This window comes from Pygocentrus nattereri, chromosome 2 (genome assembly GCF_015220715.1).
Source record: "Pygocentrus nattereri isolate fPygNat1 chromosome 2, fPygNat1.pri, whole genome shotgun sequence".
Taxonomy (NCBI): domain Eukaryota; kingdom Metazoa; phylum Chordata; class Actinopteri; order Characiformes; family Serrasalmidae; genus Pygocentrus; species Pygocentrus nattereri.
Window position 1 is genome coordinate 39,847,762 of NC_051212.1, and position 27,404 is coordinate 39,875,165.

At 38.5% G+C, this 27,404-nt stretch overlaps 1 protein-coding gene across 5 annotated transcripts in view; it reads left to right on the plus strand.

Moving 5' to 3' along the window:
• Positions 1-27,404, plus strand: part of astn1 (astrotactin 1) — a 246,924-nt gene that overhangs the window by 99,514 nt on the left and 120,006 nt on the right. For all 5 annotated transcript variants that reach the window (XM_017718434.2, XM_037545381.1, XM_017718431.2 and 2 more), the window contains 4 exons: positions 2,909-3,055; positions 4,483-4,650; positions 10,812-10,896; positions 12,388-12,462. In XM_017718434.2, coding sequence (XP_017573923.1) covers positions 2,909-3,055; positions 4,483-4,650; positions 10,812-10,896; positions 12,388-12,462 — 475 coding nt within the window. The remainder of the gene's footprint in view (positions 1-2,908; positions 3,056-4,482; positions 4,651-10,811; positions 10,897-12,387; positions 12,463-27,404) is intronic.

The window sequence follows — 27,404 nt, forward strand, 5'->3', positions numbered from 1 at the left end:
GCATAAGCACAGACAACAGTCAGGACCCGTTCCCCAACCCGAAGGCGTAGGGAAGCTACCCTCTCGTCCACCGGAGAAAACCCCAACATACAGGCACCGAGTCGAGGGGCTATGAGAAAGCCCACACCTGCCCGCCGCCTCTCACCATGGGCAACTCCAGAAAAGAATAAAGTCCAGCCCCTCTCAAGGAGATTGGACCCAGAGCCCAAGCTGTGTGTTGAGGTGAGCCCGACTATATCTAGCCGGTATCTCTCAACCTCGCGCACCAACTCAGGCTCTTTCCCTGCCAGTGAGGTAACGTTCCAAGTTCCAAAAGCCAGTTTCAGCAACCGAGGATCAGAACACCAAGGCCCACGCCTTCGGACACTGCCCGATCCACAACGCACCGAACCCCTACTACTGCCCCTCCCATTGGTGGTGGGTCGATGGGAGGGGGGACTCATGTAACTCCTTCGGGCTGGGCCCGGCCGGGCACCATGAGTAAATGCCCGGCCACCAGACGCTCGCTGGCGAGCCCCTCCCCCAGGCCTGGCTCCAGGGTGGGGCCCCGGTAACCCTGTTCCGGGCAGGGTACACAAGTCCTGCTTTTGTGTCTTCATAGGGGTTATTATGGATCACACTTTGTCTGACCTGTCACCTAGGACCAGTTTGCCATGGGAGACCCTACCAGGAGCTTTTGCTCCAGACAACATAGCTCCTAAGATCATTCAAGCACGCAAACCCCTCCACCACGATAAGGTGGTGATCCAAGGAGAGGTCAAGGAAAACATGTTTAAGTGAAATACACTATATTCTCTCACCCATTCAAGTAATTGAATTGGGTTGTTCAAATCACTTCCATGGCCATGAAGAAAAACCAAGCACCTAGACATGCAAATTTGTGAAAGAAAGGGTCACTCTCAGGAGCTCAGTGAATTCCAGTGTGGTACTGTGATAGGATGTCACCTTTGCAACAAGTCCAGTCATGAAATTTCCTCACTATTAAATATTCCACAGTGTGGCCTTCAGATTAGCTCAAGAACAGTGCATAGAGAGCTTCATGGAATGGGTTTCCATGGCCGAGCAGCTGCATCCAAGCCTTATATCACCAAGCACAATGCAAAGCGTCGAATGCAGTGGTGTATAGCACCTCCATTGGACTCTAGTGTTTTCTATAGTGATGAATCATGCTTCTCCGTCTGGCAATCCGACGGACGAGTCTGGGTTGGCGGTTGCCAGGAGAACGGTACTTGTCTGACTGCATTGTGCCAAGTGTTTTTCAGGAATTGGGCTCGGCCACTTAGTTCCAGTGAAAGGAACTGTTAATGCTTCAGCAGATCAAGAGATTTTGGACAATTTCAGGCTTCCAACTTTGTGGGAACAGTTTGGGGATGGCCCCTTCCTGTTTCAACATGACTGCGCACCAGTGCACAAAGCAAGGTCCATAAAGACATGCTTCAGCAAGTTAGGCGTGGAAGAACTTAACTGGCCTGCACCGTCCTGACCTCAACCCAATAGAACACCTTTGGGATGAATTAGAGCAGAGATGGCGAGCCAGGCCTTCTCGTTCAACATCAGCGTTACTTCACAAATTCGCCTCTGAAACAATGGTCAAAAATTCCCATAAGCACACTCCAAAACCTTGTGGAAAGCCTTCCCAGAATAATTGAAGCTGTTATAGCTGTAAAGGGTGGGCCAACATCATATTAAACCCTATGGACTAAGAATGGGATGTCACTCAAGTTTAAATGCTTGTGAAGCCAGACGAGCAAATACTTTTGGCAATATATTGCGAATATAATGTTCAACATATCATCAGTGTATTCTTACTTAGTGCTTACTGTTGAGTGCTCTGTTGTACTTTAATTGTCTGAGTCTATTTATTCTTCATCAGTCAAAAAAACTTCTATAGATGTCTTTGTTTCTCATGAATTGTTTTATACAGACACATTGGCTTTGGAGCACTGTGCATACTTAAGTAGCCTGAGAATGTTTGATTTCTTTCTTACTGAGTTCTAAATTGCAGAATGAAATATTTTTCTATGTAAATGTTGCTAGTAAAAGCTTTTCACAAGCTAACCACACTTGCAAAACTACTGACAGCATACAGATAAAAGCAGATCGCTCTAGACATAAAAAAAAAGTGTAATAGAACTTCATTTTAACTTCAGTCGATGAAAAATCTTATGCCAATCTAGGGAATTTCTCTGGACTTTATTTATTTGCTTGTTTCTATAGATCTCATTTAATTGACTCATGAGCAGCATTTAGACTGAGCTGTTGTAAAATCTGTAAAGGTCTACTACTAAGCTGCAGCAGACTGAGTGAAGAGCAAGCCGAGCCAAAGCCCCTTTAAAGCTCACTGGATGCTGCTGTGATTATCGTGATGGAACAGGGGATCAAATCACCCAGCTGTGCATCACTCGATCGATGGCCGTGGTTTTATTAATGTGTGTTTTTTTTTTTTGTCTTTCCTCCAACCTGTGCTTGTATGTGTCCATATTCACAAGCCAGTGGACAAATGCACAATGCACAAATGAATTGGTTCCCAATGATTTTATTACAGAGGTTTGTTGGGTATTGCGGCATGTTAAAAACAAAGTAGATAACAGAAAAACCCACACTTTGTTTTTGTTTTTTTTTTGCTTTTTTGTATTTTTGCCTTTTTTTTGAGTGGTGACCTTCAAAAGGTAAAGCCTTATCTCCAGCACTGTGAGACTGGCAAGGCCGTAGTTCACAAAGGCTTCCTGGTCTGCCTCACTGACCCTTTTCATGCACCACCAGTTCCGATGTGGAGTTGTTTGTAACTGCCTTTCCAGTGCCACCAGAGGTGCACTTAAAAAAAGAAACTGACTTCATAGCTTTTCTGCTTTTTTTGTTCTTCTCTTGCCATTCTCTCATTCTCTCTCCTCTCTCTTTCTGTCCCTAGGCTCCCCACGTAGCCCCATCAATAAGACCACCCTGACTTTGATCAGTGTGGTGAGTTGTGTGATCGGTCTGGTCTACTCCTCTCACCTCTCCTGTGGCCTCAACGTCCGAGTTATTCTCCATGTCCCCGAGCACCTCATCGCAGACGGTAATTACATCATTCCCTCCACCCCGTCCAAGCCCTGCGCTGCAGGCCACTCGCACTCCCTCAACGTTGTGCACTGTCTATAGTGCGCAAGAGAAAATGTCACACTCACTCCCCCTGTGAGGGAGTCCGACAGCTGTGCCTTGAAAGCATCAAAGCATATTCAGGCCAGGTTACACATACACACATGTGCACAATCACACACACACACACACACACAGAGTTTTACACAACAACTAACACCATCCAACCCCCTTTTCCCCCAAGGGCTCTTTGTATGTGTTTTGGACCTTAGTCTTGTTTGTCTGTTGGATGAGTTTGTTAATGAATTTTAATGTAGCACCTGCAGTTTACAACTACAAGCCAATTTTTTCTCTCTCGCTTCTCTACCATCACTCTCTACCATCTCTCCATTTCTCTCTCGCTATCTCTCTCTCTCTCATTTGCATTTCCAGCCAGAGCGGATGGCTACACGCTTAGAGTTTATTCTGGGCCGTGGCTGGCACTGCTTGTCTACCATTGTGCACTGGATTTGCACCACATCTGTACTGAATCTGCTGCTGCTGTCCAATATATATATATATTAAATTTCTCTTGGACGAGCCCCTAAAGGTGCAGGATTTACTGTTCGCCTTTTGAATTGCTAACCTCAGATAAGTTTAAGATGTGTCCATAAATGTCTTGGCGACATTAAGCAGCAAATTTTAATGTTAGAAGGGTTTGGATAAAACCTTGGATTTTGTGAAATAAATCTTTCGCTTAAGCTTTACTGGTGTGGTCCCGGCCTTGAAAGACTGGAAGGAATATGGTACAAAAGCTGAAACTCAGGGTCATGGTTGTTTATGACTTCACTTGTCTCAGAATAAGACAACGCTTCACTTGCTGCAGTCCTTCAGTCATGACTGTGTATTAGTAGTCTTGAGCTATTCTGGCAAGTGGCAGGTGTTTACCTGAGAGTAAAAGGTCCAGTTCAACCAAAGGCTGTTTTTTTTTTTTTTAGACACATGATTGTTGAAAAAATATGATCTTCCATTCACCATCACATATTTTGTACGTGTTAAGAACTGACTGATAATTAAAAAAAAATATTCATCTTTTTAAAAGCTTCAAATGTTATAGCCAGTCTTGAACTTATTAAAACATTGTTAGAATTTGGAGGGATGCTGAATATTTGACAGTTTAAACCTCTGAATTATTGACTGGTAATTTGAGCTGCACTATACAGCCATAAAATGTAAAATTCTGAATATATTGACATTCATTTAAGCAGTTTTGATCCAGATTCCTAACTAGTAGTATGTAGTATTACTGTGTATTATAGACACTAACAAGCTGCAGTAGTTCTCTGCATGTTAAATAGGACTTCTATGCTAGCTTTGCAGCATAGCATCTGTTCTCTCTGAGTATTGGGTATGTGCTTCTCTCCACAGGCTCCAGGTTCGTGCTGCTGCAAGGCAGCCAGCTGGATGCCTCCGACTGGCTGAACCCAGCTCAGGTGTTGCTATACTACCAGCAGAATGCCAGCGGGCCCTGGGTTAACGAACTGTGTGGCCGCCGCCTTCTGGACCCCTGTGAACACCAGTGTGACCCAGATACAGGTATACCCCCAATACTACTTACATATTCAGCTTCCAATGACTCCTACTGGTGGTCACTTTTTTGAGTTGGCATAGTCGATGACCAAAATGTGTTGTGACTAACATTGAGATGCTGTGATGCTGTCCTCCAGTTTTTGATGCTGTGATGCTGTCCTCCGGATACAGATTTAGGTTTAATTTTCACCTCTTTCAGGTTGTTTTTGCGTTGGAGTTATTATACATTCAACCTAACAAGCAAAATTGCCGTATTTACTGAGAATATATTTTTATAATTAGTCTAAGGGATAATATCCCAGCAGGTGCTGACCCTAGAAACACACTTACTCAGCAGAGACCTCAGGTAGGAGGTCCCCATTCTCCTCCACTGCTGAATGTAATCAGTGTCTTTCAGGAGCAGCAGTTTCAAAGTAGTTTCGTCGAGGGCAGTTAGTAGAATTTAGTTTATAAATGCGTTATATGGACAAACATATTGGGACACCTACACATGATTTTAATACATCCTTTTCTAAATCCATAGGCTATAATATGTAGTTGATCCCTCTTTTGCAGCTATAACAACCTTTGGAATGGGTCAGTGGAAACATTTGCTCATTCATCCAGAAGAACATTTGTGAAGTCAGACACTGATGTTGGATCAGCTGATGGATGAGTCTGGGTTTGGCGAATGCCAAGAGAATGTTACATGCCTGACTGCATTGTGCCAGCTGTAAAGTTTGGTGGAGGGGGGATAATGTGATGGGGTTGTGTTTCAGGGGTTGACCTAGGCCCCTTAGTTCCAGTGAAGGGAAATCTTAATACTTCAGCATACTGACACATTTTGGACAATTGTATGCTTCCAACTTTGGTAAAGGCCCTTTTTTGTTCCAGCGTGACTGTGCCCTAATGCACAAAACAAGGTCCATAAAGGCATGGTTGGGTCAACCCCATTAGATATCTTTGGGATAAACTAGACTGGAGATTGTGAGCCAGACTGTCTCATCTTGTAGAAAGCCTTCCCAAAAGAGTGGAAGCTCTTTTAGCTGCAGAAAGGGGCAACAACTCCATATTAATGCCTATGGATTTAGAATGGGATGTCATAAAGCTCCTGTAGGTGTAATGTATAGGTGTCCCAATACAGTTGTCCACGTAGAGTGTGTGTGTGTGTGTGTAATTTATTTTTTCACCCACATGACTAAAGCTGACATTCATGCATTCATGTACATAAAAATAAATATCAATAAAATACTAACTGATGTACTTACTTTCGTTTTTTTAATCATGTTCTGTTGAAATAAATTCTAGTTGAGATATCGTTCCTTAAAAAAGTTCCTGCATGTATCCATAATTCAGAAGGGCACATTCTTCAGTGGTCTTTCAAAGGCAATTCCTCCCAGCCTTTCCCCTTAAATGTAATTTGACGAACAAAGCCTTGGTGTTGCTTCTATTCAATAATTGCAATTGCATTGTGCTTTTCATATGCTGCATTCTTAATGAAAGCTTTGACAAGGTGGGTCACAGGATCAGAGGTTGTATAGGGGGAAGAGATGTAGCAGTGAAACTGCCTCAGTCAAACCAGTGGAAGAATATACTGATGAAAGCAGGATGAAGAGCGATAGTGGCTAGGGATTCTGCGTATGTTAGAACAGATTGCACGTGTGTACTGATGAAATGAGATTGGCGAGAGAATGGAAGTCTTCGGCCTCCTATTAGCCCATTTCAATCTCACACCTTGCTACAGAGAGCATTTATTAAACAAGATACGTGTTGTGTCTGGAGCTACCTGATCTGACTGAATAATGGATCCTCTGCAGGCCCCCGCTGAGGTCAGGGATTTATCCTGGACTTAAAACACCATTAATAAGTAACAGAACACAGCCAGTGTTTGTCCAAATCCAATAGATCTGATAGGTCTCTAGCAAGTACGAATATAAATACTGTGCAGAAGTCAGCATTATTTTATTTAAAGTTATTGCTTCTGAAATCCCACCATATTCTGCAGTGAAAGCTCTGTGCATTTTTGCCTCATTTATGTTAGAAGTCAATATTTCATTGACCCGAGAAAGTTGCACAGCATTGTGTCAAGCAGTTGTCGTTGTTGGATTCAGTTCAATGCAAGTATGGTAACATTCACTGTCAAAAAAGCTCAACCAGATAGCCTCTTAAGCCTTTTAAGATGTTAATATCGAGCAGCTCGATCACAAGCTGAGGCACCTATTGTCTGACTGTGCTTTAAATATGGGCTTGGAAGGGAGCTTAAAAGGAAATGCTTCAGGCCTTTCTTCTATTAGATTTTTTTTTACATTGGAAATCTCCTCGGAGATAAGTTTGAAGACTGGCACTCCATTCATTTTGCATTGTGTATCCAGCATAGGTCATGTGATGCAAATATAGCCCTGCCTGATATCCTCTGTGTTCATTCAATGGTGGAATCACTGGATACATGTTGTTGTCTGATACAATCATTTTTTGCTTAATGCTGTCAAGATGTCCTGTCTTACATTGACTGTGATTAATAAGCATAACGCTGTTGTCAGAAGAAAATCTCGTATCTCCATTTTTGACATTTTCCAGTTTTTGACATAATATGAAAGTATATGTTGCCCTTTACACTGTGTGTAAATTTCATGATTAATAGACTAAAAGAAATTACCCAAAATGACTTGGAAAGAATTCTGGTTCCATTGACTTACATTGAAAGTAAAGTAGGTTTTAACCTTCTACTGTAATTTTGGAGATACGAGGTTTTCTTCTGACAACAGCGATAAGCAAGTTTGTCTTCACTTTTACAAGAGTCATAAGCGCAACACTGAAACAATTAACAATGCAAATGTTTTTTGAAAAGTGAATTATACACCAATAACGATTCGATTGAGGTTTTACTGTGTTTCTCAGTATCACTATATGTTTTCTAATAAACACTAATTTGTGAATACAGTTGTAGATGAATGAAATCGTAGATGAATGGTCTGTTTAAACAATCTTTAACAAAACTCAAAATGCATAACCTCTTACATGAGCAATTCAATGAATAAATAAGACTAAATACAGGTTATTATTTTTCAGAAGCTTTTATAAATGGTGTAGCTTAGGTATAGGTTATTTTCAAAGCTGTTAAGAATCCCCATTAGTTTAAATTAAAGCTTTTGGAACAGGATAAGTTTGACTCAGTTAGCAGTCAGAATGTTTCAGTGTGTAGGGTCTTCTTTGCTTCTGCCTAGGTGGACTGCATGAAATATATTTATATTTTTGTGCAACGTGTATTTGAGATTTAATTTAACTTTCTTCTAATAGCTTTGAAATTTGACCTAAAGTCTGTAGCCCAGTGAAGCATGTTCGAAATGCTTGTTCAGCCTTCAAAGATTAATTACAGCATCAGTGGCACAAGTCCAGTATTAATCTGCATAATATAGATTTTAAGGTTTTCGAAGTGAAGTGATACACTTTTGGGCTTGTAATGGCAAACGATAACATAATTTACATACTGCTCTTTGCACTTTGATTAATAAAGCCTTGCACAAAAACCAACAGGCTAGCTTTTTTCCTGGACCTACAACACTTATCCTGCAGTCTGTAATGTAATTGGATACTGACGACATTTTCTCCAGCACATTGAACTTTATTAATGAAGTGCAGAATGGCATCATTAATTCAAGGGTATTTACCTCTATAGTGGGTGAACTCTGCAGAAGTCATGATAATAATATGACAGAAATTAGAATATTACAGTTGTACGCTCAGTTGTGTCTTGCTGGCTGGATGTTGTGGCATCATTGACTCTTTCACAAGAAAGCTAACAAAAGATCTAGAATTGATATTTAATGTTTTATTTGTATCATGCCTTGCCGTTTTCTCTCAATGGGAGGATCAAAGAGGAGTCAAGGAATGTAAAGGAGGCAACTGTGAGGCCAAAAAATGAGAGGCAAAGCCAAATTTGGGTGTGTCAAAATTCTACAGGATACAGCTAAAGATCTTTCACACAGAAAAAATACATTAGCACTACTTCATAGAGTTCATCAGAAGATGCAAATTGATGTAAGCCTCGAGAACAGAGTTTTGTTTTTGTCAATCACTATGTCAGAGTGATGAAACAAGAAATGTACCTCAAAACAACCAAATACCTTAATGTCAATGATTCCTTTTACAGGTCAGATTCCCAAAATGTACTAAAAAACAGCAAAAGAAAAAAAAACAAGCATGAAATAAAATTTTCAAGTGCCAGATCGAATACAACTCAAGTTTAGCATGCAACTACTTTGAGACAGCACTATACTTTTCATGTGACCACACATTTAGCTTGTAAAATGCCAGTTGCCTAACTGCTTTTTTCCTTTATTTGTGCCACATAGACACATTCACTTAAAATGTCAGATATTCGACCAGGCCAGCCCTCCTCAGGGTGCATCCTCATCAGTCCTGCGCAACCAAATCATGGGTGACGGGCTTGCAGTGTGACCTGACAAGAGGCATGAACACAAGCCAGAGTGGCTAGCCTTGCCTGACACCCTAGCACTGTTGATTAGAGAGCTGATGGGATACCCTGCATGCACCACAGCAGCACTTGAGCAGCACACACTGAACAATTGCATGTGTCACAGTGCATGCTTAGGGCATAGGGCTGTGGAGTGATGTATGCATAAATCATAGTGTGTATACCGACCAGGCACTTCATTAGCAACACCTATTGTGTATATATTCATAGTCTATACATGTACATATTCACCTCAAGCTTGTGTTGCAGTATATATATATATATATATATATATATATATGTGCGTGTGTGTCGTGTTGACCACCGTTTGTCAGCCATGGCTTCATCCCAATTTTTTCTGCTGCTTGGCTTTTTCCGTGCAGAAACAATGTTAAACTGCCAACATAGTAATATCTTCACTATCAGTTGTCGTGTTTGTTTAGATCTAACAAAGTTCACTGGAGTATTGTTGACTAGTTAGCCTTAGCATTACGTAGAATTAGAATTTGGAGATCTTGCTGCAGATATGTTTGTGTATCAGTTAGCTAGGCGGAGTTGCATCTACATCTCATCTGTTTTATGTCTAATCATCATTTGCACTTACCAATAAATGTTAAATTCTATTGATTTATTTAAAGCGTTAGTTTTATAATAATAATAATAATAATAATGCAGTCCACTTCATTAAACTAGTATTCCACATATAAATAGCCCGTTAACAACATACTCAAGGGAGCTTTGGCTAGCTAAGCCAGGCTTCTTTTAGTCTTCACCCATCCATACACATGACTGTGTAGTCAAAGTTAGTAGTTATAATGATAGTCCAGATTGTTATTGAAGAAGAACATTAGAGTGACATATGGAAGAAACTGCTGGTATCTTGGAGTGATGATAGACTTCAGGCTTGGTTATCCTTTAGCATTAACCAAACCGAACTAGTGTGTCCACCAGCTTTATCCGCGGTGCACCTACATTGGTCAGCTGCATCGCACAGCAGCATGGTCTTGCTGCCTGGTACTTCATCAGAGTGGAAAAACTATGACAATCGCTGCTGACAGAATGAATAACTGTTGAATGAATGTCTACTGTATCTATTTTGCACAGTAAAAATATTTCACATCATTTAACAGTTTACCACATTTAACTGTATTTTATAGTAGTAAATAATAATTATGTATAGTTAATGAACAGAAATAGTGCTTCATAGTACTATTACTAGTTCTTCAATAGTATTTAAGTAAAGTTCAACAAGCAAGTTTTGAATGTATATTGCCTCTTCCCTACAGATATGATGCATGTTAGTAGAATTTTTGGTAGGGGGCACATCAGTGACATTGAGATATTTCTGCAGTTAAGGCTAATAAGTAAACAGAAGACTAGTTGCAAAGCCAGGGATGTCTAGGGCAGTGCACACTTCAGCTTTTCCCAGATAAACTGAATTGAAATTAAGTTGATCCTGACCCTAAGTAAATGTGAATGGCTACGTGCAGTGTTGCTGACATGTTGTAAAGGTCATTAGAGTGGAATGAGGTTTCCTGGAGGTTTAGGTAAGATTACACTAAATCTTCCATTACCATTCTGCTTGCTTCCCTGTGGGGCCACATTACAATTATACCGCATTAGGCACTTCAACTATATTAAGTGATTTAATTATGTTGTGTTTTTTTCTGTTAATGGCAGTGCAGTAAAAAGAGTGGTTCATATCTATTTTCAGGTGAATGCCTCTGTTTCGATGGATATATGAAGGATCCTGTTCACAAGCATCTTTGCATTCGCAATGAATGGGGCCCAAATCAAGGGTGAGTATTCTGATTTAGAGCTCCACTGCATTTTCAACTACAGTTCTTTAGGTTTTATTACATCTTAATATGTGGTTGCTGATCATAACACCTAGCTCAGTTTAACTGCTAGTGAAAGACCTGTCTGATAATAGCGATATTGCATGATAACTTCACTGCATTTCTCCAGTAGTTAAAACATTTCCACTATATTAAAAATAATTTGTTAGTATGCTGAAGTATTTTTATACCGTGCCATTTCACATGATCTATGAAGGTATGCAGTGTTTTGTCATAAACTGTCCTTCTAACTCATAGGAGTATAAACCAAGCTGAAATTTTCTAAAGCAATGAAAATGTTTAAAGTGGGATGAAAAGAAAAACCTGTGGTTAAAAACAGTGGTTAGGACTTCTGAAACTGGTTAAACGTTGCCCTCCCTGAAGAGTATTTTGCGTGAACCTGTCAGGATTTTGGTGGCTGCTGCTCAGAGGCAGTCTGATTAAGACTCTGAGGTGAGGAAATACTTGGCGTTTTAATTGGAAGAGAGATGGAAGTGATGGTGGTTGTCTAGATGGATCTGATAATTAGAAATCCAATTGGAACAATCAGGAAGATTGGCGCTGGGGAGCAAATAACTCAGGATGTTGGGGGCTCACATACTTGGTGTCATGCTGTGAAGGTGTGAAGAGATTTTAATTGGGTCTAACACCTCAAGGAGGGAAGAGGAAGTCCAGCAAAAAATGCTATTTAAAAAGATTTTCTCTTTTATTTATTTATTTAAGTATTGGGGGGGTGGGCCAGTATTCTTTCATAGCCATTGTATTGGTGAGGGTTTTGCCCTAATGGGGAGGTATAGGGAAGGTAAGACCCAGACCATCTCGCTCTGCAGAATCTTCCATTTGTCAAGTCTTAAAGGACACAGTTTAGTGTTTATAGACCCTCTTGCATGAAGCAGCCATGGTGGGTTATAACTGTTCAGGCTAACAGCTTATTCCTAGAGGCATCAGCTCCTTATCTTCTCTCCTCTTATTTAGAGACTAAAGTCCCCTCTACCCACCCTACTCACAGCTGCTGCCACATAATAATCTCTATCGCCAGCTCGATTGGCAGTTTGTTTTGGCTTAAATGTGCACGTCATCTCAACTCATGTCTACATGCCAGTCACTCAAAGATGCCTTCCATGTCACATTTCAGTGGTAATATCTGTCAAAGGATCAGTGACATGGCAGAAAAAGCCCTTTTATGCTGCATGCAGTTGTTCACTGTTCTAGAAGTTCTAATAATGACATATTGGACTCATTCAGTCAGGGCTCATTCGTATGTTTCTCAAATTTGATGAAAATTGCACATTAAAATTTTCATGTTCCTGTACAAGTATGTGAGATACTCATGATATACTTAAGATTAAGATTAAGACTTAGAAAAGCGTACAATGATTTGTTAGCACTACCAAACCCTGTGCTTGTGTGAATGTGTGTGTACTTTGTTTAAATATCTTTGTTTTTTTGCAGTCCTTGGCCCTATACAATTTTTCAGCGTGGTTTTGATTTGGTGATGGGAGAGCAACCCTCTGATCGTATCTTCAGGTAAGACACTCCTTAACTGGTTTATAGTTTCTATGACCATAATCTTGCTATTTGATGTTTGGGGTAACTGTTATAGCCCACCAGTCTATAATGCTTTATGCCAATGCTTAAACAGAGTATAGAAGTTTCACCACATCAATATGTGGTAAGTTTTTCATAGTGTTTTTATTATTGTTATTATTAATTATATATTAGAGATGTAACTGTGTATTGTGACATTGTAAAATCTCAGTGCAAAACTGTGACTGTGTACATTGCGAAGATGTGACAATCCATTGTGGAGAATGGACTTAATTATGCCCTCTAAAGCAATTGCATTGTTTGAACATTTGCAAACGATCAGCACCAGTCAATAACAGCACTGTTCCTACCTGACAACTTGAAACACATTAGAAAAGTGTACAGCAAGATGATTATGTTTGAAAGAGAGGTCATTTGCAAAATGATTTCCATATGCATTTAGTAGGCAAGGATGACAATAGCATAGTACATAATAGCGTTGTGGTACTTCAAACCAAGATCAGTCTCGAGACCATAAACTAACATCATCTTGTCATTGTGTCAACATCATTTGGACTCAGTCTTGTCTCAGTGTTGTTGAGACCAGCTGAATGCAGTGCCATCTGAGGTATCTAGAAACTGAATTATTTTTTAATATCAACAAAACCAGGATAAAGAGAATAAAACAGTCCATGTCACTCCATAATTCAGAGTTTCCCAAACTGTTACAACTCACAGCCTGCACAAATGCCCATACCACCTTCTGTAGTCCACAAGGTTTGACAGATCAAATTGTTTTATTTACTGACTCACCTGGCTAATGTGATGGCTGATGTTTGGCTGCTGCCGACTGTTGGATATCAGACTAAAGAGAGCTGCAAACAGACTTCTGGCTCAATTTGACAGGTTTAGATACCTATTTTGTATTTTTAGTCTCAAAGTGACTGTGTAAATTGTTGTCTTTCAAACCTTAATTTGGAAAAAAAACAATTAGAAAATAGCACAGAGCAGTAGTTACTCATTTTCACTTCCTGTACAGGTGAGGCCTAGTGCTAAATATTCATTCTGGCATTTTCTTTTTTTGGCTATGGTTGTGCTTAAATTATAAACATAACTAGTTAGCATTTTCCAAGAACAATGAGCTCAGTATAAATGTTTTTTTTTAATATTCAACAATATTTGTTATATTTAAAATTATGTTTGGTTGAATTTCTATATTATAGTGAATTCTGGGGGAATAAAAAAACAAAACTGATGCCTAACGCCCCCACCCGCTTCCTGATTGGACAGTACAAAAATATCGATAAGCTTTTGGACACATAGTAATGATTTTAATAATAATAATTTAGTAATGATGATATTTATGTGACTGTTATTTATGTAATGTTAATTCACTCTACAAAGCAGGAATTTTCAAATGTTTTGTGCTAGATTGGATCAACAGGAGGGGGCTCTACTCAATGTGACTAAAGTATTTGCATGCCTCTGACCACCTTAACCATTTTGAATGCCAAACGTCATTATTTGCTCTTCACCATGGCTGAAAGGGTAAGACCTTTAAAAATACGGGCTCAATTTACTAAATTTAATGATAATGCAGCTAAATGCAATATATTGTGACATTCAGGTTTTCTCCAAGAAACTCTATGGAGTTATAACTGAAGCTTCGATACCAGATTCTTCAGATCAAGTACAAGTACATATTTTTAGTACTTGCCTAGTCTGATACCATACAGTACTTGTGTATAAAGGGGGTAATACTAGCAACCTCATGAACTACTTAGATACAACATTCTATAAGTCTGAAGCAGTGGAGCATGTTATTTCATATGTGCAGTATACCCATTAGTATGACCATAACTCATGACCATAAGTACATATACAATAACTACTAACACATTTTCATACATATTAACTTTTGTACACATGTACATTTTAATACAAAAAATAAATATTTATAATATAAAAAATAATTGATGAACTGAAATTGTGGTGTCAAAGGGGTTAGAAATTCACCTCTGGAATTAACGGTTCTTACTTTAATTTTTAATGGAAATGCTTGGATTCATTTGTGATCTACTCATTTGTGATGTTCTACACTTTTGATTACAAAAAAAATTAAAACAAAAAATAAACGCATTCAAGAAACTGTACTTGATTAGTCGATTAATTGGTGACGTCATTACGCGTCTTTGTCGCACTCACTAGGAACGTTTTGACATTGTCGCTCACTGGAGAGTGAACAACAGCGCGATGGCAGCCTCAAGAACAAAATCATCAAAAGTGTGGAGCGAAACTCAGAAAAAATGTTGTCAGTTGTGCTATTTGTAAAGCCGAGCTCAGCTGGCCCGGCAGCATCTGAAGAGGAAACTCGTCAGCTTGGTAAAATACGCCTCGTCCCAAACCGCATACTAGCTCACTAAATAGGGTATAAACATAGCGCATATACCATTAGAAGTGCACTCCTTAGTGTAGTATTTAAAGTACAAAAGTGTGGTTTGGGACGCGGCGATAATTTAGACCTAATCCCATTTGTTCTTTTTACCCCTACCGCTTGTTTTATTTCGAGTGTCATCCAAAACCCCTTGGAATGAAGTTACAAAGGGAAGTGGTTGAAATTTTGCCCTACGAAATAGGACAAACCTCAAATTTAAAAAAAAAACGTCGCTTCATTAACAGGCTTCTAGCGCTGTTTTGATAGCATTGAAAGGAAAACTCCAGCAACCTCGCTACTGCGCTTTAGATACACTTAGGTCATCGTATGCTTTATAGGAGGGGGTATAAGACCATTATTTATTATCGCCCACCGCTAATTCTTTGGTGATACAAAGCTGAAGTCCACTATTCGCCAGCCTCTTGTTCGAATTTTCCCGTTACACCTTAAATGGTTCTGCAGTGCCATTCTGGCGTTTCATGCATCAACGCTGTTAGACTATTTAAGGCGGAACGGGAAAAGTAGCTTGCTAGCTACTGAAACGTTAGCATGCTATTAGCGATTTTTAATGCTTGTTATGAAGAAAACGACCGTAATATATTGGAACGACATTAAAGATTAAGATAAATACAACAGTTATCATAATTTTGTAACTAAGAAAATACTTATATTTGTGGATTTCTTTGGTCGCTCGGGCAGCCATGTTGCCGGTTTTTCTTTTAGTTTTGTTTTTTCTCATAGCACTTTTGTGCCTCCGAAAAACCTCGCTTGGAGGGCCATGTATCGCTAACACTTCGCCCTACCCCTCTATCTCAACAGAAATTGTGACAACCTAACCCTAGATGTGAACGTGCGAAACCGAGGGCTAAAGGCCAAGTGGTAGGGGCAACGGGTGAAATGGGATTGGGCCTTACTTGTGCTAGTGAGCTAGTTCGCTAATGTTGATGCCATACACTATCCTACTTCATGTTCTGAGCCGAGCGGTAACATCTTCTGTTCCGAAATGAAGGTTCTCTTGAATCATGGATGGGGTTGGGAACAAGAGAAGACAATAAGTGTTATTCACAGTGACCCTGTTCACAGTTTTAAACACTGCATCGTCGTCTTGCGTCGAGGCCACCGGTGTGTTCAAATTCGGTGAACACAGGAGAGCGATTACAAACAGGTTTCTGCTTTCCGCGAACACTTGGCACCATTCGCTAGCAGTTGAGGTAGCAGGCTAGACAAAGGATTAAAGTTGAAATGAGGCGTATACTCGGAATCATTCAATTTTAAGTTCATAGGGAAGTTTGCCACAAAAGCTGGTCTCCTCTGCTGAGCGGAGTATCTGCTCTCAGAGAGCAAGACTCCCACAAGAACATGCTAAGATGCTGACTTTCACTAAAGACCTGTGATTGTAGAATTTTTACATTTAAATTGTAATGGATTTTTAAATTTATTTGATTAAAGAAAAACTGATTTAGTTGTGTTATTTTAGTGCTGCTTCTTTACACATCCTTGGTTATAAATTTTGACAGAAAAAATTTGATTATTTTTTAATCTTTTGTTTTAGCAAGGAAGTTAAAACAGTGAAGTCTTGAATGATATTAATCTTTGTCTTCATTCATAGTTAGTGAGTGCATAAACTTTAAGCTACATTTAAAAGCTAATAGCTACATAAAAGTGAATTGGTAACGTAGTGATTCATAACCTGAATAATAGAGTATTCGTTTCAGTAACCGATCGATTATTCGCCTATCAAATTAGTTGTTTTTTGCAGCCCTATTAACAATATTACTGGGAAAATTATTTATTTAAACCAATATACAAATACAATAAAGGCAAAATAAGAGTATTGTAAAATGAAGTCTCCCAGAGGCCATCTGAGAAGACAGTGAACATGTCAGAGTAAAAGGCTGATATTGTCTGTGGGGAGCCCACAGCCCACTAGGGAGCTGGAGCACAGTTTGGGAACTAGCATAGATAATAATAGGACTTGTAGCTTTAAACCTGCCTTGAGATAGCTAAAAAGATCCTGCTGCTATTACAAGTAAATCAATCTCTCCTCGACATAAAAATTTCACACAGGTATCAAAAATGTAATGTCTATGCAATGATATTTGTCCTTTTACACACAGAAATATCTTGTGCATGTTAAGTTCATCTGTACAAGTATTTCTTTTATGTTTTGGCATCTATCAGCTTCGATGCAGATTTGTATGTTCCAGTTTCTGACACAAAAATATAATAGTCAAAACAAATGCTAAATATGTATTGCTATTTTTTCTATGAATTATTATTAAATATTTATCTTCAATAGCTTAATTTAAAATACATTTAAATTAGATGTAGCTAACAATGTAAGCCGTTGTTATTATTTATAGCTTATTGTTGTTATTCATGAATCATTGACCATTCAATCACTTCTACTCCTGCCAGAAATAAATATATATGTGGGGGTATGTATATATGTATGTATGTATGTGTGTATATATATATATATATATATATATATATATATTCATACAAAGGAAGAAACCGAGCAGTGGTTGGAGACTTCGGACCCCTGTGCCTGCGATTGGTCGAAATAATTAGTTTGAGCCAGTTGTTTAGAATGTCGCTTCACAGCGTCATAATTCATTTGCATAAGGTTTAGAAAACCTCAGCTGCCACAGTGATGCTTGCTACTTATTACCATATGAGTAATCCCATAGGAAATGCCTGGTTTTTGTCACTCTGTCACCTGCTAGTCTGAACGCATGGTAACACTTTTCTGTGTGAGGAGAGCTTCTTTCACTGTGTTTGTTCATTAGCAGGACAGCTACACTCGGCTTACATCACAGGTGGTATTGGACTGTTGGTATGGGTGCATTTGTACAAGTATGTGTAAATGAGCATGAAATTACTTGTTGAGTTTACAGTGGTGGATAGTTCTGCACTCACTCTGCACTGTTCAAATACACGTGCGGAATTACGCAGTCAACTGTCACAGGTAACGTATGTGCATGTAAATTATGCACACTGACCAGCATGAATAATGTATATATAGATTAAGAAAGTTTTAAATGCAAGGGATGTAATAAATATTGTTCTCATAGATGCAGATGAGTAATGTGATTTACAAGAATTTAAAGTGTAATGTGTTACGACACATTACAGGAGAAAGTAATTGCACTACTTTGTATGATGTTACCGCCAACTCTTTTGCTTATTTTATCCTGATCTGGAAAGTATATAATTAACTGAATTATCAGTTGTCTTTAGCTGTAAGTGTTAAAAACTCTGCTAAAAATTTCTGCTAAAATGTAAATGTGATGCAATTTGCATGAAACATCACGTTTAAATTTTCTGAATAGAAACTACTAACTAGAACACTTTATTACTAGAACACCATTGCATTTATTTTGTACACAATTAATAGAATATTCTCTAACCAGTATAACCTTAATAGGAAACATTGCTTATTGGCAAGTCTAGCAAAGGATAGTTTAATTTTTGAATTTCCGTATTTGGCTTCGGTCAGGTCTTTTAATTAGTGTGAAGGCCGTAAAAGGCCATCACAGATGGACAAATATACTTATTTATAATAGGGCTATGCTTCTCTGCTGTAGCTGCACCGCCCTCAAAACTGTAGATTGTTGCCTCTGTCTGTAATTTAAGATTAATCAGTGCAGTTATCAAAACAAGAATGTAACTGAATGTGAGAGTTACTTTTTGGCAGATTTACCAGGGCTAATACTAATTTGAACAACCTACACCTGATGTCAGTTACTATGCAAAAATCTTCATGCTGCAAATGATTTGAAGAAAAAGGATCCAGTAACATTCCAGAAGTGATTGATGATCTTGTTTAACCACTGTTCATTTTTGCAGATCAATTTGTGTTTATTTGTACAACTTGGCAAGGTTGGATTAGGTTTAGTGCTTTCAGTCACAGCAGTTTCACAAATCCTCAGTTATTTCAAACCAGCAAGAACTGTGCTACAGTAATTGGTGCTTTGTTATACCCAGGGAAGGGGCAAATTCAAGTCTCCCCTGGATTCATGCCATCAAATGCAGACACCTCAGCAAAACGAATAAGTGTTATCATCCTAAGCAAACTTGAACCCTCGTTTTTGGCGCAACACCCATGAAAGATTCATATTCAATTTTACAGAGTTTTTCAATATGCATGATTGATTTGGATTGTGAATAGAAAACAAAATCCATCATCAGTTTTTTCTTTATTCATTTATAACTCTTGCTTTTAACTTAGGCTGTAGTGGATGGTTTGATGGATATTTGTTTAACATTTAAAATACAATTTAGGTGTATATAAAAGAAGTAATACATATTTTTCTGCTTTTTTATCTTATATAGATCTGTGTGAAAAGCTCTGCCATGCCTTAAACTGTCTGTATTATACTTCTGCTTTTTGGGTTTCTTCTTCAACACAACCGTTGTAATCTGATTTAGTTTCCAATTTCTGTGCTATTCAGTGATATGCTATATCTTTACGGTCAAAACTGATTATAATCTTCAGGTCTGTAAATGACTGATTGTGCCAGGAGCACCTTGCTGCCAGCAAGAAGGACAATGACGACAGAGGATTTTTGAGAAATTTGTTGCAACAAAAGATGTTTGTACTTGGAGTATTTTCATCTGCTTTTAGGCTGTTTTTGTTATTGTCCCAGTGAGGTGGGATGCTACCTAAGATGTTCTGATGTGTTCTTGTAGATGTATTTTCTTTTTTTTTAACTTGCATCTGTATTTCAATCCCAGTGTTTTGTTCTGTAAATGTAATCCATTTACAAATGCTTTGTGTGCTTTATCATTTTTTTTCTTGAAAGTTCGACTAAAACCTTTGGTGACCAGCTTGCACCAGAATTTAAAGTGTCAGGGTTAATCTTGTAGCTGGCTTTGATTTGGCTTTGATTTTTTTCCTACGCACTTGAACTCCAGCTTGCCAAAACATGTAGCGCTGCCTTTGAATTTGCATTTCTGAACAGTTTTAGGGATGTACTGTTTTAATGGTGTCATTGCTGGTGTTTTAATTTCTGTTCTTTGATTTTTTATTGAATAAGCTCTTTACTGACACGATGTAATTTGGAACATCTTCACCGCTGAAAAATACTTGCATAGACTCTAACAATTGAAGACTGTGAAGCAATTTCCCTTGATGGCTTGTCCCTCTAATAGAGGATGGGAATAACTCCGTACTTACGCTTCCTCACATACACAAATCCGCAATATCTCCCATACTACTACACGTTATGGTACTAAAAATGCTGCAGTCACAAATTTGGGGCATTGGAACACAAACTAAGAGGGTGTAATAATAGTATCTCCATTCAGATAACAGGTTTAACACATTTGCCTGTTTTTAATCATGCACAGGCATCTAATGCACAATATTTAAAGGAAGGTGTTGCAAAGAGGTAGACTTGTGTAACAGATTTTAGAACGTGTAAAATTTCATGCAAACTTTTTCAGCCATTTCGTTTAGTTATTTAATTTCTGAAATGGCACTGAGTGCACTGTCATCCTTGTACTTTCATTATGCTAACCTAGCATTTTATTAGATGAAAATTAAACCGTTTGGATACATAATATGCAAGTACATGAAAACCATTATACGATTGATCACCCATTATCTCTTCTCAGTGTAATGCATGTTTAATATTTGAATACTAATGTATCATCTAATATTGGCAAACATCATATTTTCTGTGCACATGTACGTAGGAGTCATTCTATGGAAACCTCCATTGTTGTGTCCCTAGCGTTTACAAATCTATTAGAATTAAACAACATTCTAGGCTTGCAGTTTATTTATATTTTAAAATAAAAGTTGTTTTAACAATTACACCTTCTTGAGCCATCAATGTAGCAATATTGGTTTTAATCAATCAATCAATTATATAGAATTCCAAGCACCACAGAGGTGCTTTCCCTCACAGTCATGTGTAAAGGATGAGTACCATATTCTGAGGTTAAAAAAAAAAATTGTGCAATTCTAGCTGCAATAATCTATACATAACTATAAAATATATGATTTAAATGACAAAGAAAACAAATGGCAATTAAATATTATAAAACATATGATGAAAGTTGAAGTCCTAAGAAGCCATGTCAAAGATCTTTAAAAGATCTTTGAAAAAGCACATGGCAAGTTAACTATGTCTTTTTAGTTATCAGCAATTTTCTCCTTTAGCTCATGATTTCATATGAAACTTTTAGTTGAAGACACTGGTATGACCTACTTTATTCTTAGGTAATTGTGAAGGAATAGAGACCAAAGAGATGAAATGACATATTTTAGTGGATATTCCACGATTGACGATATGTGGTTTGATACTCTGTATCAGACATTTTAAAAAGAATTTTTCGTTATTATCATTTTACAGTCACTTTGAAACTCAGCATTTTACTGAATTGTTAGACAGTAAATTGTTTTGTCTTTCTGAGATACATTGGAATACTGGTCAAATACTGGTACCTTGTACAGTTAACTGAGTACCTGAGTCTTCATATGCTTCTCTGTGTTATTCTCTTCTAGCTGATGCTTGGCATTGATCATAGTGACCTTAAGATTATGTTTTCAGGATACCCCATTTTATGTGCATTCCCTTTTCTATTGAGATTTTGCAAGTTGTGTGTGTAGTTGAATGCCTGTGTTAGCAATTGCTCAATATTAAAGTACCAAAATTCACTAATGTCAGGATGCTTTGGCGTATAGTGTATGTGAGACAATTTTTGCCTCTTTTTCTAAAAAGATCCATAATGTTTTGTGGCTGAGTAAGTTTAGGATCTGTTCTCTGGAGTGCAAAAGATACTTTACCCAATCAAATATTAATGATTTTGTCATTGGAAAAACAATGCAAATTTCTTACATTTGGACAGAGACTCTTCAGTGAGCAAATCTTTCAGTGGAGAAGGGTTTATAAGCCAATAGTTAACTAAGGTTTATCATTTGTCATCTTGGAAAATGTGATGCCTTTTTAGGGCATACTTCCTTGTTATCTGTGCATCTTTTAAAAATGATTGACCATTAGCTTTGCTTTTTTTCTCTCCATGTCCTTTTTGCTTTATGACTTTCTATTTTAAGCAGATGACAGACAGTAACTACTTTTTCTTTTTTAAAAATGCAGAGGATGATCAGACTGCATACCATAAATCCTCAAGAGTCCCAGACAAGGTTTCAATATCTCACTTGTGACTAAATGTAGAGTGGTCCACAACTAGGAGCTAAAGTTCTATTGTTATTAACTTTGTTGTGGACTCTTGAGGATTCATGGTATGCAGCTTTATTATCTAGGGCAGTGGTTCCCAGAATTTTTACAATCCAGTACCCTCTAGACATTAAACTTCCTACAGCGTATCCTGTCTGTGTAAAACACATAGCCATGTAACTTTATATATTAGAGTGATACAATCAAGCTTACGTGATTTAAGGTATACAGTTGAGTCTTAAGACCGTTACTGTACCTTTGAGCGCATGTTTATATTGTACATTGGTAAACAGAAGTATTATACAGTACGTATACAGTGCTTATACAGTACCTTTTTTCTGACAGCATGTAACAGACATGTTTGTTAATGTTTACCATAAAATGAGTAATACTTAAAAAAAAAATGTTATGGATGTTTCTGTACTACTGCATTCAAGGTGATGGTCACTGTGGAGTTCCTGTCAGAGCTCAGGGTGACAGTACTGAACTTTCTTCCTTTGTAATTATAAGGTTTAATAAGAGGGCACATGCGCGTGAGAGTTTGCTGCTGTAAAATAACATAACAGTGAGTAACAAATTGTTCACTAACCTTTGACATTGATTGCATATAACACAGTTATATCATCCACTCAGCACTGCAAACATGAAGCAGCTCTACAAACACATTCTAAAATGCTAATGGGTTGTGCAGATCACAACAGCTGCAGTCTAATAACTCATTTAAACCATGAACTAATTCATGTCTGTTAAAGTGAAACTCCAGTTGTGGTGTCAGTTTCTCCTGAATCTGCGGTACTTGAACTGAACTATAAGCAGTTCTAGTTGGCTCTGTGCTGGATGTTGTTTGTGTTGGCCATATCAGGGAGGTACCTGTGTAATTCTGCGGCTGGCTGATTAAATTAATTTAAATGAAGATTAATGTTGGAATATTTTGACATACCCCCAATATCATACAACGTACCCCTAGGGGAATATGTACCACAGTTTGGGATCCACTGATGTAGTGTATTAGTGAAAACAACAATAGTCGAGTCATTGAAGTAGCATGTTTTCATGACCTTTGATTCCCTGTCATTTGCATCAGCACAAGCAAACATGTTGCAAAATAAGCAAGGTCTGAGGGTGCTAAGAGCATTGTGTCCTATTGCTAAGACCCAAGTTTGAATCCTGCTGAAGCTATAGTCATCCAAGAGAGTACATTTGGCCCCTGTAGTCAGGATAGGATATTGTTCTCTGTACACTCCTGTCAATGTTAAACAGTCATTGCCATTCATAGTCATTTGCCAGCTCGTTACAGAGAATTGGGCAGTTCTCCCCGCCAAGTATGCTCAGCTGTCCTACAACACTGATGAGCAGCAAATCGAAAGGATGCACTGAATGGCTTTATGTGTGTTGGAGGAAGCATTTGCTTGCCATTACATTTTTAGAAAGTTGATGCTGTGCCTTTTGGGCATGTTTAGTCTGCAGGTGGAAACGACCAACAATAACAATAAGAAGATAATTGGCCACAAAAATGTATTAGTCAAGAAGATTTGCGTACTCAATGGTTAAAACTGCTAAGGCTATGCTAGTTATTTTCCCATAAATCAAGGCCTGATGGGTGAGTTGCAGAATATTGAATGGAAAACATGATCATGAAGGATCATCACTCTATAAGCAGAAATGCAGCAAGTAACATTAGATCATGTTAAAGTAAAAAAAACAATGTTGGACAAAAAGATATCATGGCTTATTTTCTGCTGGTAGAGTCAAATGCTTTATTTGTTATCAGATATTTTTGACCTGACCAAAATATTTAACCCACTGCACACCTGACATGCCATAGTGTCACATATCACAGTGCTACAAGCAAATGCTGCAAGTGCTGCTAAATGTCAGGTTCACCTTCATCTTTGCACTCTACTCATCTGCATTTAATATAATATAAAAATTTAAACTCATTTATGATATGTAGTGCTTGGGTTTCTTCAGGAAGAATCAGTAATTTGCTAAGCTTTGTTGCTGTCAGCCTGACATTTTCTTAGTAATATCATTGTCAACTGCAAGTAATAGCAAAGATAAGGTTCGATTTACATTTAAAGTCAACAGGCATTATATATCGCTGCTTGATGCATTTTGTAGCTGTAGGGTGTTACTTTGGAAGATTAACAAAACTGGGTGTGACAGCAACCGTGTCAGTTATTGACTACAAAATAAATTTTGAGTCCAAAAACAGAGTTGTTAGTTACCAGTAACTTACCTCTTACTCAGACATCTTTTGAGCAACACTGATAACACAAATGTAAACTGCCACAGTCAAATGAGAAGAAGGTGATGGCTAACACCAAATACTTGTCAGTATAAATTTCCAAGAACATACTGCCATACTGGTTGCTTCATAAAGCAAAGAAGTAAATTGCTTCTGACTCCTTAAAAGTTGCTTTATTTAGTTGTAGATGAGTAAAGTGAGCATGCGTGAATTTGCCTGCTTAGAACCAGCTGTAGCTTACAGACAGTAACTCTTTGGATTTGTAACTCTTGAAGGGGGTTGCCTTGTTGTGGTGTTGTTTTGTTTGTGTATTCCTATATGGATAACAACTCACTTGTATTCGCTGTATCTTTTTCCGTCTGTATTTTCATTAAATCAAGGGCTTTTTTTCAAGGTCAGACAAGATACCACGGCTTCAGTCAATGGCTAAATGTGTGCTGTAAAATCTTGTGATGCTTAGTGGCAAAATATTAGCTGTCAAAACAGACAATAACACAGTTTTTGTTTTCTTGGTTGTTGTATTTTACTTAATTTAACATGTCTTTGAGGTTAAAAGGCACAATGTGAAATTGGCACAATCGTAATCAAACATAATCCAGTAATCCAATAATTTATAATGCTTGGTTGCAAATCTTTTGCAACTGATGCCTGAACTCATGCACTTCACTAGACTGGGCATCTTTGCGCTACGAGACCTGTAGGGGAGCCATTTTCACTTCCTGCTTTCAGTCGCCTTTTGCCTTGAATACTGTCTTCAATAAGTGCAATACTTGCTCAGAGTTCAGGTTGAGCAGTAACTTTGGCAAGTCAAGAGCATTCTGTTTTGTTTTCAGCTTGATCTGAGCAGTTAAGATGATTCTGTACTCTTTGGTATTCGACTTTCTGGTGCTCCTGACAACAATAACAAAATTAATATATACATACATACATATACATACATACATATATATGTACTGCTCAAAAAAATAAAGGGAACACTCAAATTTGTGAATGTGCTGACAACAAAATCACACAAAAATCATTGGAAATCAAATTTATTAACCAATGGAGGCCTGGATTTGGAGTCACACACAAAATTAAAGTGGAAAAACACACTCCTGGCTGATCCAACTTTGATGTAATGTCCTTAAAACAAGTCAAAATGAAGCTCAGTATTGTGTGTGGCCTCCACGTGCCTGTATGACCTCCCTACCACGCCTGGGCATGCTCCTGATGAGGTGGCAGATGGTCTCCTGAGGGATCTCCTCCCAGACCTGGACTAAAGCATCCGGCAACTCCTGGACAGTCTGTGGTGCAACGTGACGTTGGTGGATGGAGAGAGACATGATGTCCCAGATGTGCTCAATCGGATTCAGGTCTGGGGAACGGGTGGGCCAGTCCATAGCTTCAATGCCTTCATCTTGGAGGAACTGCTGACACACTCCAGCCATATGAGATCTAGCATTGTCCTGCATTAGGAATTAGGTCTCACAAGGGGTCTGAAGATCTCATCTCGGTACCTAATGGCAGTCAGGCTACCTCTGGCGAGCACATGGAGGGCTGTGTGGCCCTCCAAAGAAATGCCACCCCACACCATTACTGACCCACTGCCAAACCGGTCATGCTGAAGGATGTTGCAGGCAGCAGATCACTCTCCACGGCGTCTCCAGACTCTATCATGTCTGTCACATGTGCTCAGTGTGAACCTGCTTTCATCTGTGAAGAGCACAGGGCACCAGTGGCGAATTTGCCAATTCTGGTGTTCTCTGGCAAATGCCAAGCGTCCTGCACGGTGTTGGGCTGTGAGCACAACCCCCATCTGTGGACTTCGGGCCCTCATACCATCCTCATGGAGTCGGTTTCTAACCGTTTGTGCAGACACATGCACATTTGTGGCCTGCTGGAGGTCTTTTTGCATCCTGTTCCTCCTTGCACAAAGGCGGAGGTAGCGGTCCTGCTGCTGGGTTGTTGCCCTCCTATGGCCTCCTCCACGTCTCCTGGTAGCGCCTCCAGCCTCTGGACACTACATATATACATACTTATACCACCATATTTCACAGACTAGATTTTTTTTTTAAACTTTACAAACTGGAAACAAGAAAAGGGATACCTTTTTTGGTATGTACTCATACATATTTAAATCTGAGTGACAGAATAAAAGTTAGCATACCGGAATATAGTGCAAAAACAACAAAGTTTGCCTCTGTCCAGTTACTTACGTTAGTCACATTAGTATGTTGTAGAATTTGTTTTTGCGAAATTCACAAGGTGATCTTTGTTTATAAGCCATAGCCTGGGGACAGTATGACCCAGTAACCCGTCAGCAGCATTTGCAAGCTTACATAATGCTACTTTCTTGGGCTGTGTAACAACCATTGCATTAGTAGAATCACAAACTCAAAATTGAAACATGAGACAGCAGCATCTGGCTGCAGTAGAGCCACACGGAGACTGCCTCCATTAATGGTGAGAAATGAGTATTCATATGTAGGTGGGCCAGTATGCAATTTAAGGATGTATAGGCTACATAGGTGGTGATATGAATATTTGATCTTTCCTAGACCTCAGCTGCAGTTAAAAATGGTCATTAAAGTGGTGTTCATTAACTTTTTCCTCATGAGCTGGTCAGTAAAAATTCAGATCAAGCCTATGTTGTCAGTGAACAGTACTGTATAATTTTTAATGGATCTTTGAGTATGTGATGTTCCAAAAGCAGTTATGTTTAGAATACTCAAATGTGCAATATTCAAAAGTTTTGCAACGTAAAAAGCTTTGCTACTTCAAAAGTTCATGTGGTGGTTGAAATAACAGCAGAGACATACATAATCAGTTCATTAAAACATTGGCAAATGGCAGCATCTGACATGGTCCTAGTGATGGTAACATTTTATGAGTGTTACATATATTCAGCAGTGTAGAAAAACCTGAAATTAGGTTTTAACATGTAAAAAACTTGCATTTATGTTATATATATATATGAAAGAATGTTGTTTTTAGCCATACATTTATACATGTGTGTGTGTGTGAAAATATATATATATATATATATATATATATATATATATATATATATATTCACACACACACATGT